At 37.6% G+C, this 12,302-nt stretch overlaps 1 protein-coding gene across 6 annotated transcripts in view; it reads right to left on the bottom strand.

Moving 5' to 3' along the window:
* mybpc1 (myosin binding protein C1) overlaps positions 1-12,302 on the bottom strand; it is a 35,031-nt gene that overhangs the window by 3,246 nt on the left and 19,483 nt on the right. For 4 of the 6 annotated variants that reach the window (XM_084406686.1, XM_084406687.1, XM_084406683.1 and 1 more), the window contains 17 exons: positions 11,382-11,506; positions 11,142-11,247; positions 10,897-11,063; positions 10,603-10,768; positions 10,106-10,212; positions 9,878-10,014; positions 9,630-9,789; positions 9,433-9,537; positions 8,373-8,561; positions 6,442-6,576; positions 6,180-6,347; positions 6,014-6,102; positions 5,719-5,911; positions 4,929-5,068; positions 4,553-4,712; positions 1,589-1,848; positions 1,038-1,224 (listed from right to left, as the gene is read on the bottom strand). In XM_084406686.1, the coding sequence (XP_084262812.1) occupies positions 1,038-1,224; positions 1,589-1,848; positions 4,553-4,712; positions 4,929-5,068; positions 5,719-5,911; positions 6,014-6,102; positions 6,180-6,347; positions 6,442-6,576; positions 8,373-8,561; positions 9,433-9,537; positions 9,630-9,789; positions 9,878-10,014; positions 10,106-10,212; positions 10,603-10,768; positions 10,897-11,063; positions 11,142-11,247; positions 11,382-11,506 (2,594 nt within the window). The remainder of the gene's footprint in view (positions 1-1,037; positions 1,225-1,588; positions 1,849-4,552; positions 4,713-4,928; positions 5,069-5,718; positions 5,912-6,013; positions 6,103-6,179; positions 6,348-6,441; positions 6,577-8,372; positions 8,562-9,432; positions 9,538-9,629; positions 9,790-9,877; positions 10,015-10,105; positions 10,213-10,602; positions 10,769-10,896; positions 11,064-11,141; positions 11,248-11,381; positions 11,507-12,302) is intronic. The other 2 variants (XM_084406685.1, XM_084406684.1) reach the window with 1 other exon arrangement.

The following is a 12,302-nucleotide window of genomic DNA, read 5'->3' on the forward strand; positions in this document are numbered from 1 at the left end:
GGAATCCACAGAAGAGATTGAGACATTGTTCATAAATGGAATTGTAACAATGGTGGACCAAAGTGCTGCAATCTTGTGCACATTAATTGGTTAGGTGTAAAAACAGTGTTTAAGTTGGAAATGAAGCTATAAGCTCTTGAAGGCAAATGAACCCTTCTCAGGCTCCTCATTCAGTCTTTTGTTTAAGCTCTGTTGGTTACCTCATTGAAAACGACTGAGTTTTGAAACCACTTACAGTATAGAATCAAACAGCTTTCTACCCAACAGTAAAGGCCCCGATATACTTCGTATCGTTCTTCACTTAGGGATCCATAAAAAGAAGGTTGAAATATCTTTGTAGTGGTATTCTGTTAGTGAACGCAGTAACGTCATCTAGATGACTTTATAAAAACGTGCTGCGTACCTTCCTCTCAATAACAAAATAAACGTACAACAAAAATGAAAGCGGTGAGAAAACAGCAGTTAAAGCATCTGATCATAGAGCTCTGCAATTCGCCACTCCAATCGTCACGTCATGCTTATTTATAAACCACTTAATACAATGTATTGCCTTAAAGCAGCTTTACAGTATTAAACATAATTGCAGCTCTCCAGTGTGTTCATGTTTTACTCGCGTACATCTGACCTCGACGAAATGAACCAGAGAAGATTTCCATGTCAAAGAAGGCGGAGCCCCAGAGCCACACCTACCAACGTATTAAGTAATCGCCACGGACCAATGGTACGATTGAAGGTGTTTACCAGCCAGAGTGAACTTTTCTCGAAAGTTCACTTTGGCAAGCTCTTTTGAACACCTGAAACAAACTCCAAACAAAGTAAAAAAAATTTGTTCTGATTTTGTTCAAAATGACCAGTTCGTTCTTCAATTTCGCATGAAGTATATCAGGGCCATCCCTATAACATCCCTCTTCAATAAAAACCAGGTGTAATATTCCCTATTGAATCACTTCATGACTATACTAGCCATGTATACCCTTAAAGGAGCATTCTTATGAAGCTATATCCATATTGATGATCAAATTAACGCACAGACTAACCTTTGACCTCTAGTTTGCAGTCCACCTGACCCTCTCCGAGGTCATTGACAGCCTTGCAGGTGTAAACACCTCCATCAAACGGGCTGGGCTTTCGGATCTCAAGCGTACACACACCCTGGTTGCTGAACATGCGGTAACGTGGGTCGTCTATGATGGGAATCTTGTTTTTCATCCAGATCACCTTAGGCTGAGAGCAGTTACGGAGTATAGTATGAATACACAGGAAACAACAGATGACAGCACTAGTGAAGAGGAGCCAAAGCAAACTCACAGTGTCACATGGATATTAATGGTTTTATTCAGTAATATAATCACATAGTAAGTGATATCAGGTGTAAACTGGGCCTTTATGTCCTCTGATCTAAATTAAAGTGTGCATGAATAACGGTTGAAAATGGACTTAGGCTACCTGTCTGAAAAAAAAAAAAAATGGCAAAAGCACACTTTTTAAAGGGACATTTTTTTCACAGTCATCTCAATGGCAAAAAAAGTATCCCAGATGATCTGAATTTCCCATACCTTTCTAGTAGAGTGTCCTGCCAGTCACTTACCCTAGGGTTGGCACGCACACTGCAGTTCAGGGTGGCGTTGTACCCAGCTATGGCGAAGGTGTTGATAAGCGGCTGAGTGAAAGTGGGCGGCTCGGTGAAGTCGCGGTCATTATACTGTGGGTTCTTCAGTTGCATGCCTGATTGAGAGTGAGAGGAAGAGCAAGAGGAAGAGGAGGAGCAGGAGGAGGAGGAGTGAGAGGGGAAGGGAGAGTGGGACTTTGCATGATACAACCCGAGAGCTGTATCATGGGGGAATTTCCCTTATGTGATGAGGAAGAGACAACATTTATCATCAGCATCGGCAAGGCGTGACACACACAGTCTGTTAAAGATTAAATCTGCACTTGGGAACATACATGGTTACTGTCACCACGGTAATTTGTGGCTAGTAAACAAATCTTTGTGTTTGTAGTGTAGAGTGATGCGTATCAGGGAGAATCATCAAATCGTGAAGCTACTATAAAGTGCAGAACATACCTTTAACATTCCAGGAAAGCCTTTAAAGTTCCTTTGAGTCAAAACTCAGACTTTACACCAGGAGTGTGCAATCCTGCTCAGAAACCAAACCTTGATTAACAGGTTCAGGTAGTTCATGTGCTAAACTCTGCAGGCAAGTGTCCCAATTTGCATATTTTCCATTATAACACAACCTAAGTTTAGGATTAAACAGTGTTATTTGAGAATTATTTATATACTATTATAGCTTTTATCCTTATTTCATTTATTATTTTGTATATTCAGTTCGTTTTTTTCATCATTAGTTTTAGTTTTTCTTTCTTTCAGGTTTTCTTTTTATTTCAGTTATTTGTATAGTGCTTGGTACTTTTTAAAGTAAGTTGCAACTTTTTAGAGTTTTTTTTGTTACACGTTACATATATACTTACTATAGTAATAATAGTAAATTCTGCATAATTACATGCAACTAACTCTAAAACATACCCTAATCCTAAACCTATAGTAAGTACATGTTGTTGTTTATTATTACTCAGTATTTAAATGTATAATTACACTGTGACAAGGATAGGAAGTGTAACCAAATGATTTTAAATGGCTTATAATAATAATAATAATAATAATAACAACAACTAATAATTTCTTTTTAGTTAACAATAACAACACTGGTCCCAAATCTTAGCCTATGTTTAAAACAGTATGGAAGAAGGGCCCGGATGGTCTAATATTTTTGTTGGATTCTGAAGGATTTGTGTTTGACATTTGAGTTTTTTAAGTGACGGTTAAGGCTGTGAATTTAGCTAATTCTAATGCTTTCATACAATTAGTATGTAGTAAGAGGGCCTGTGATACTGGCACACTGTAAATACTCAAATGATGTTCTTTCCATCCCCAGCAACATACATAATTTTAATGTATATTATACGTATTCAAACTGGGACACATCCTTCATCTCCAAGAGCAGGATTGAGCAACCCTCCTTTACACCATGTTCAGGGGCGTGCATTTCAATTAAAATCCTGACTAAATATATAAAGACAGACCAAGCAGGACGTTGATTAGTAAATTAGTGTTAATTAGGACAGCCCTCGGGTACCAAGGCTGTAAAATTAATATAAAATAAAAAAAAAAACACACAAATCCACATCAGCCAGGCCTAAATTACCACTAAAAGCAAATTTGTTAGGCTTAAGAATTTTAATTAAAACTGCTGCAAGCGATTTCAGCACCACTAGCGCACAGTTTTATCCAAATCGACATAAACTGCAATCAAGGTTTACTTTACTTTACTATTTTTTTAAACACTTCCCCTAGTAGTCCTACCCCAAATTAACGCCATTGGTTGAGGTTGGCTGAGAGTGAGTTTTTAGATTGGCAAAAATGCACAGATTCTGTTTTTACAGGTCTATCATAGCATAAAGATGCCATATTTTGCCCCTTTTCAAAGTATTGATTTTGCTTTTGGGGTCTACTAGAATGTTTTCATGCTTGAATGTTGAAAACACATTCTTTTTCACATATTTACATTGTTGCAGCACCTCTCTTCCCAGTCTGTCGGTAACACTGTTTAGTTCCTGTCTCTATGAATCCCCTCTTTCCGAAAAGCGCAATGTGCTCTGATTGGTCAGCTGGATCAGTGTGTTGTGATTGGTCAACCGATTTGAGCATGTTTTGGAAATGTCACACCTCTTACCCCACGCCCACTAGGCTACTAACGTAACTCAACCAGGCCTCGTACCCTTTTTTTTGTAGGCTATATGCTTTAAGCGGGAATTATTTAAATGGGGAATATTGTGCCTGACGAAAACTGAAGACAACAACTGAGACGTTTCAGGGAGTTTGGAAATAACGCTGCTTTCACGTGCTATCGGAAATTTCCTACTTCCCACTTCTCAAGTTATGATTATGACCTCATCGCATTCAAGTGCTTTGTTGTCGGAATTAACAGGAATCATGGAGGCAATCACACCAGGCTGATTCTTATTAAATCTTATTAGACCAAAATTATATTTAGCTTCCCATTCATTGGCAACCATATAAACATTCACAGCGTTATCTAGTCAATTCTGGAATTTCAGTCAAATACAGGCTATTTTTGCAGTGTTTAAAAGATACAATTGGCTTCTAATGTCAGTCACAACAGCAATCGTTCTCCCCTCCGCCATGTTTAAAGTTTATGGCCCATCCAAATCAGGAACTTTGGTATCAAAATTATCCCAGAGCTTCCCAGTAGAAATCGGATCATGTCAAATTTTTACGTGGAAAACTTGTATTTATGATAAATCCGATGCACATGACTTTGTGCTTTGTAACTTTGCAGACCTTTTTTCATGCTCAAAAATGTAAAGAAAGTTGAAAATGTAAAAAAGTATAATAGGTATTTGATTCTTAAGACATCCAAACATTATATAAATTGCATTCAGTTAAAAAAAATCACTTGCTGCAGCTTTGAAAAGGATTTACACAAGCAGTTAATTTACAAATGAGGAGTAGAGCAGAGCAGAGCCTTACCTTCCTTCACGATGAGAGCACTGTCTTTAGTGGCAGTAGCACTTTCACTTAAGCCCACCATGTTCTCAGAGTAGATTCTGAAGAAATACTCGTTACCCACCACCAGATCTGAGATTGTGATGCAGGTACGATGGTAGTGCTCCACACATGTGTACCACTCCTGTGCCACACACACACATATGCTGGTCAGTCTTTTTGCCCTCTACACTTAAAATATTACACATATATTATTTTTAAACTAAAAAAGTGTATGCACAATATATGTGTATATAACCCATATAAATAAAGAAAAACATTTTACTTTATGTTTGAAATTTGTGTTAAATATTAGTATCATAGAAGTACAGTGAAAAGACAACCAAAGTTTTATTCAGACCATTGTCTTTTTATCAGCTTTCTGAATGGTGTAGCCTGTTATGGGTGCATTGCCGCTGTCCTTGGGTGGGCTCCAGTCCAGCGCTACATTATTCCCCCAGACCTCTTCGATCTTCACAGCCTGTGGTGGGCCTGGAAGATCTGGGACAGACAGCAAAAATGTAACCTTTAATGTAAAAATTACAACCCACGCAATGCCACTGAAAACCAAAGTGGTGCATTTCAGAGGAAAAAAGATAAAAATAAAAACTTAAAATAACCTAACCTAAGTGTGCACACCCTTTTATAAACCCTGTTATCAGATTCAGAATGAACTAATCATCAAGCTCATGTGAAATAGTATACTAGACTTTTTACATCCACTGTATATTTCTCTGAATCACATATTAAATATCATATATTTCTTGATTTTGTACAGTATTATTATTAATCTGAATTTTAACATTATCAATATTCAGTATTGTTATTGTTAACTGCAACTATTAAATATTTCATAATTGAAATAAAGCTGAAACAAAATATAAATATATAAAAAAAAAAAAAATTGGAAATGTTGCTTTGACATACTTAAAATAAGTACTAAAACTGAAATCAAAATTCATTTTAGATGATTAGAAATAAAAATGACAAAAGCACATAACAAAATTACTAAAACATAAACTGAAATTAAAATGAAAAAATAAAAATGAAACCTAATTCAAAATATTAATAAATACTAAAATAGTAAATAAATTATACTAAAATAGCACTGCCAGACTTTTTGTTTTAAAACTGCATTTTTCTTAACTAACCGACTATCTGGATGTCCAACATGGCCGTGTCGATATGATTCTCCACTTGTACGCTCAGTTCATATTTCCCAGAATGTTTGCGCTCAGCTTTGCGGATGAACATGATGCTGTCACAATCTGAGTTACGAATGCTGATGGTTTGTTCAATCGGCTGACCCTCTTTCAACCAGGTGACTTTTGGCCTTGGTTTACCCTAAAAGATACACAAAAAAAAAAGGTTTTGACATTTTCTGTCATGAGCAGGAGGGAAGAATTCGATAAGCTTGGGGTTTGTTATCATGATCTGTTGGCTCACCACAAATGGCACGACGAGGTTGACGACTTCGCCAACCTTTCGAATGTACGTCTGCTTCAAGTGTCGTGGTATGCGAATCTTAGGAGGCTCTGTGAGATATGTGTTATTAGTTTACATTAACTAATGTGTTTCAAATAGCAAAATGAAAGTGGTAGTTGACCCTCACCGATGACCTCTTTCACCAGGATGGAGTGTTGGGTGGTGCGTGGTGCACTGGCCCCAGCAGCATTCATGGCCTTGACACGCACTAAGATCTTGGCCTCCACTGGCAGACCAGTTATAGTGTACCTCGTTTTTTCTGTCAGCTCTTTATTAGCAGGAATCCATTCGTCAGCTGTAAAATAAAGTATTGCATAAGGACAAAATGGCATGAACAGCCACCAGTTGAGAACCACTTCCTCAAATCATATATGTGTGTATAGACTTACTTCCTTCAATGCAATATTCAATTAGGTACCCATCAAGTCCTGCGGCGCCGATCGTGTCTGGAGGTCTCCACTTCATAGTTACTGTGTTATCTGTGACGTCATCCACCACCAGCATTGTGGGTTCACTGGTCACAGCTAGTAGGAGTTCATGAAAGTAGTAATTATTGTTACTCAAAATTTTCCAGCAATATTTTGGATAATTTGTTCTAAAATATCTAGTGTAGCAAATTATTTTTCAATTTCATTCTTAGATGCATAATGAAGTACTCACTATGTACACAAAAATATACATCCTAGATACATGATTTATATTATGTATAGTTTTTTCCCCCTATTTTTATTAATCTGTTTATTTTAGATCCCTAAAAAATCCCTAATTTTTTTTTTCAATTTATTTTAGATTCATATATATTTATATATACAAATGAATATTTGTTCTAAAAGCATAAAAAATAAATATATTTCAAATGCATTATTGCATGCATATTTTCTGCTTTTTTGTTCATTAAAACTGATCTTGATTCCCACATTCAAGAGTGTTTGATACATTCTCAAGACATAGATCACATCCGTCTTTAAAGGGGCTATATGTAAGAATTGTCATGTATTCATTGCATTTTGTATTGCCAATGTTTGAACAGCTTGTAACGAAACTTAAAAACAAGACCTTCCCCGACTGCCTAGGTTGTCTATGAAAGCCTGTAGGCTGATTTTTATGTGAAGGACTCGGGTCGGTTTCACCGAGAAAATACAAAGGATGTGACGGATACACACGCTCCAGAGAGCCTCTCTGAAATGAATGCTTATACAATGTTCGGGATGATGCCGAAAGAGCTATTCTGCACTGTCATGTCAATGTGCCATGCAAAGAAAATGAAATAATTCAAACTATATTCTCATTTAGTCAGATCTATATAGTCTTCCTATAGTCTCAAACATAATTTATATTCAAAGAACAAATAAAAACTTTGCTGTGTGTATATCAGGGCATTGAATCACGTTCAGTCTCCTCCACATTACCTGTGCATGTTTATTTCAAATTCATTCTTAGAAGCATAATTTCTTTTTCCTATATATTCATATATAGATTCGATTCATATAAGAATTAATGTTACTGATTATATTTTGCAGCATTTTTGTTAAATTTGTTCTCATCATTACATGCATCATTTCTATTTTTTACTTAGTTTATATTTTCATTAACTTGATTCACACATTCAAGTGTGTATAATATGAATATAATACACTTTAGCCTCTGGCCATAAATTAATTGAAATCAAGCTTTAGATAATTCCAGTTGAAGTAATAATTTACCTAAATTATAAATTTTTTCTTTTGTTTTTCATATCTGCATTATTTACCCACCCTGATGATGTTCCAATTTCTTTTTCATGGAACATAAAAAATATTTTTTGAAGAACTCTTCTTTTAATCCATAAAATAATGGCCGCACGTGTGTCCCTCCACACACGAACACATGTGAGAAGAGAGGATCACCCATGGTATGTCATGAATTTCACGAGGGCTCTCATTTGTCTGGACTCTTCTATTCTCGCACAACTCTTCGTGTTTAAGCTGTGACTGAAGAAGAGACAGTATCTGATCTCATAACATAATAATCCGCAGATGAGTTGGCAGCCATTATAAAGTCGTACTCAGTATCTTCTAAATCTCAGGCTTCTGCTGTGGAGGTCACAGACTGAATGTTTTGGATACTGGTGTGAGCACAGCAACACCTGTCGCATAGGAGCCCAAATAGGAACAGACAAGCTCTGGCGTCTCTGCAGTGCTTTTTGTCTTGCTTAATGGCACAAGCCTAAATGACCATACTGCGTGTTGTGTTGCTTAATAGAGATGGTGCTCATGACATAACTGATTCGAAGAGACACAAAATCCCATTAACAGTACAGCTGAGCCACTTGTGTACTCACCCAGAGGAATGAAAGGTTTGGAGGGTTCACTGGGTTTGGAGACACCGATAGCGTTAACAGCAAAGATTCGCACCTCGTACGGCACACCTTCAATCATTTTTTTGGGCTCGAAAGTGGTCTCTTTGCAAAGGTCAAAGTTCAGCCTCATCCATCGAGAGCTCTGTTTCTTCTTTCGCTCAATGAAGTATCCTGTGGTAAATTTTAAACAAAAGAATCATGCTTTAAAGACCTTTTATGCTTTCTTTAGTGTGTAAGGTTGCTTTAGTGTTTCTGGACTCCCTGAAACGCCTCAATTGTAGTCTTCCGGGAATGTATGTTCAAATAATATCCAATATATTTAAATAATTCCCCACCTAAGGCATAAGCAAATAAAAGGTGCACGTTTGTTGAAACGATTATGATATGATATGTTATGATAAGCGGTTGACCAATCACAACACACTGATTCAGCCGTTGGCAGAGTGGAAAGAGAGGTGCTGCAACAATGTAAAATAATGTGAAAAATAATGTGTTTTTAACATTCAAGCGTGAAAACCTATTCTAGTAGACCCCAAAAACAAAATCAAGACTTTGAAAAGGGGCATAATATGGCCTCTTTAACTTATGTTAAGAGCTTCAAATGCACAGCTGCATATTTACTCATTTAAGTTTTTTTCCCTAGAGGTCTACTTATACTGTAACTTTCTGAACTATACTAGCATTATGTTTTATTTGTTCATCAGGGAACAATTGATTCATCATGATGACTAATTATGTAAAACAATGTTTAAAATGGAAGCGTAATGGAGGAAATGATTTACATTTAATTGAAACATTATTTTACATATGTTTTATCTTAAAATAGAAAACAGTTATTTTAAATGATTTTTAATACTTCACAATATTGCTGGTTTTACAAATACAGTCTTGGTGAGTATAAGAGACATTAAAAATATAGGTAGTGTAATGAGACTACAGAGAAATTCCAAAGTGTTTTTCGACATATAATTTGATAAATAAAATTAACAGGCTTCTAAAATATAAATACGATACAGTTTTTATGCACAGGAAGGTGATTTACCAAGAATGGGGGAACCACCGTCATAGCGTGGAGGTTCCCATGTCATAGTGCACCAGTCTCCACCCACATCAGTAACCAGAGGAGACTCAGGGGGATCTGGGATATCTAGATCAAACAAAATAGGATAAGATTTACATCTTATTAATGTCATCATCACCCTAACAAATATTATGTTCTCTCTGGGGAGAGTGTCTTACCCACAACTTTGACCTTAACACAGGCCGTGTCTTCTCCAGCTTCGTTCTGAAGGACGATCTTGTAGTTTCCAGAATCTTCTCTTTCTGTGACATCAATAGTTAGGCAGGTGTGGTCTGTAAATGTTTCTGCACGAACTCGATTTCCTGTATCAAGGATGACCTGAAAAACACATTTAGCCTAGTTTAATCCAGGTGTTTCTGGTTCAGAAATATATATTTCTCTGCAGAAAAGGTTGGTCATCGCTCACCCTTTCTCCCTTCATCCACACCACTCTGGGTGCTGGTTCTCCACTGATGGGAATCTCCAGGCGGAGTTTGTTTCCAGCCACAATGGTCACCGTGTTGTCCTGGACATTCAGTGCCTCTAAGTGCACCCTGGGGGGATCTGCAGAATTAATCCAAACGGGATTCTTTCAGAGAGCTTATTAGCATAAGTATGATTAGAGTCTGAGAAGTTTCTGGATTGTTGCTGGTACCTATGATGTGCACTTTGGCAGACAGCGTCTGTGTGTATCCCTCAGGAACAAAGGTGTAGTCGCCGGCATCATGAATGCTGGAGCTCTCAATGTCGAGGTTGTGATTCCTGTAAATTGAATATAAAGCACAAATGAAAATGAGGATATATATAAGTCATCCTTCACTCCCCTATTGAGAAGCACTCTTATAGACCATCTTGGACCTGCAACAACCGTTAGCACCTGGCTATACCAACTTAAGGTGGTCAGGATGGTGTTTAGACCATGGTGGCTGGTCTACCAGCTACTGACCAGTTTAGACCAGTTAGAAACCTAGCTATGTTCCACAGCTACTAGCTTAAGCTTGATTTTCCCATATGGGCCTCCAGTTGATACAGTTCTAGTTTTAAAATGGTGGACATATTTTATTCACATATTTATAAAATATTTATGTGCAGTATATGAGCTGATAACCTGGTATGATTGAGGTTTAATATTGAACGTGTAAGTCGGCATACTTGGTTTTGTGCAAAATGTTGATACGGTCATTGGGCTGGATCAGCTGGCCGTTCTTGTACCAGCGGCCCGGGACATTTCCGGGGTAAATCTCACAGTTCAATTTAAGAGGCTGACCCAACAACACTGTCACACTCTGTAGATCCATTAAAATCTTCAGAGGCTTCACTGAATCATCCAATCGCATGTAACAGGAAGGAAAACAAAGGGGGGAGGGGAACAACATTTAATGAACAGGAGAGAAAGGGATGAAACAAAGATGCTTTCGATGCTTTCAGAAAACAATATTATCATACGGTCAACTTGAACGTGCGCCTGACTGGTGCCCCCGGTGGCCATTAGGGAGTAGGTGCCAGTGTCGTCCTTTGAGGCGTCATCAATGATCAGCCAGTGTTTGGTCCCCTCGCTTTTCACACGGTACCGTGATCGCACTCCTGTGGGAACCTCCACTCCATTCTTCATCCTTTACCAGACAGTCAGCACAATAGGTCAAGGTTTTTTACTCGTTTTACTTTACTTCTAAAATGTCCATCACACATACCATTTAACTTTTGCTCCTTCCTCAGACACTTCACACTCCAGTTCAATTCTCTCGTTCACTGTGGTTTTGACGGGCTCCAGCTGTTTCACTATGTTCACAGGCAGTTCTATAGGAGGACCAAAGGAGACCAGGATTACATCGTCAAACACTGGCAGACAGTCATTATTGTCATTATTGATCAATTCCATCACAGTTAACTTCAAGTATGAAATCGTCTGGTAGGCTGGTGGGTGGATGTACCTTTCACAAACAGTTCAGTGGTGCACTTCTCGTCTCCTGCAGTGACTGAGTAAGCAGCGTCATCGCTCATCTGACAGTTGTTAATAACCATAATCCTTTGAGTGCCTTTATGCTCAAAGATATACCTGCACAGTCAATTCATTAGTTACTGAAAGATAACATTTCAAAGGCTAATTTTACTTTACATTCTTAACTTAGCAAATAACAGTTCCGAAGTGGAACATCATTTATGGCGCGATCAGTTAAATATTGACAGCAGGATTGTCAAGAAAAATATTTATTTATTTATTTCAGTCATTTATTTATTCATTCATTCTGTCTTTTAGTCATTCATATTCAGTCCGTATTTTGCTATCTCTTTTATTAATCCTATTGAATTCCACTATTGAAAGTCTAAGATAGGACAGTGAAAGCAGAAATAATTGATATTATACAGCAGTTAGTTCTGTTCCTTTAATTTCAGATACACAAAGGTTGATTCTGCTTTGGCTTCTTTTATAAGTGTTTTCGTTGGCAGAGAAAAAAATAGACAAAATAACTGTCCATGTGGTGTGTCAGTTGTGTGTGTGCTGATATTCAGTACAGCAGCACTCTTGCTTGTGTGATAGCTCAATCATTCCATTGAACATATGCAATATATTATACATACAACATGGAACTTAAACCATCAGAATTGATCCATACAGCAGAAATGGGGTCACTCCTTTGGTTCAGATATACAAGACAGTCCTGAGGAATGGCTGACTTACTTTCTATTACTTTGTGGTGAATAGAGGAGCCAGAGCAGCCGGAGCACAGGATGGAGTAGGTGGAAGTGGAGGTTATAGGAAACAGGTGGGATCACCATTGCATAACAGACAGAAAGGATAGATAGACATCATGCCTACTGTAGATCAAACAGGACTGGAAGAGCTATTAGTG

The sequence above is a fragment of the Rutilus rutilus genome (assembly GCF_951802725.1).
Source record: "Rutilus rutilus genome assembly, chromosome: 4".
NCBI classification, from domain to species: domain Eukaryota; kingdom Metazoa; phylum Chordata; class Actinopteri; order Cypriniformes; family Leuciscidae; genus Rutilus; species Rutilus rutilus.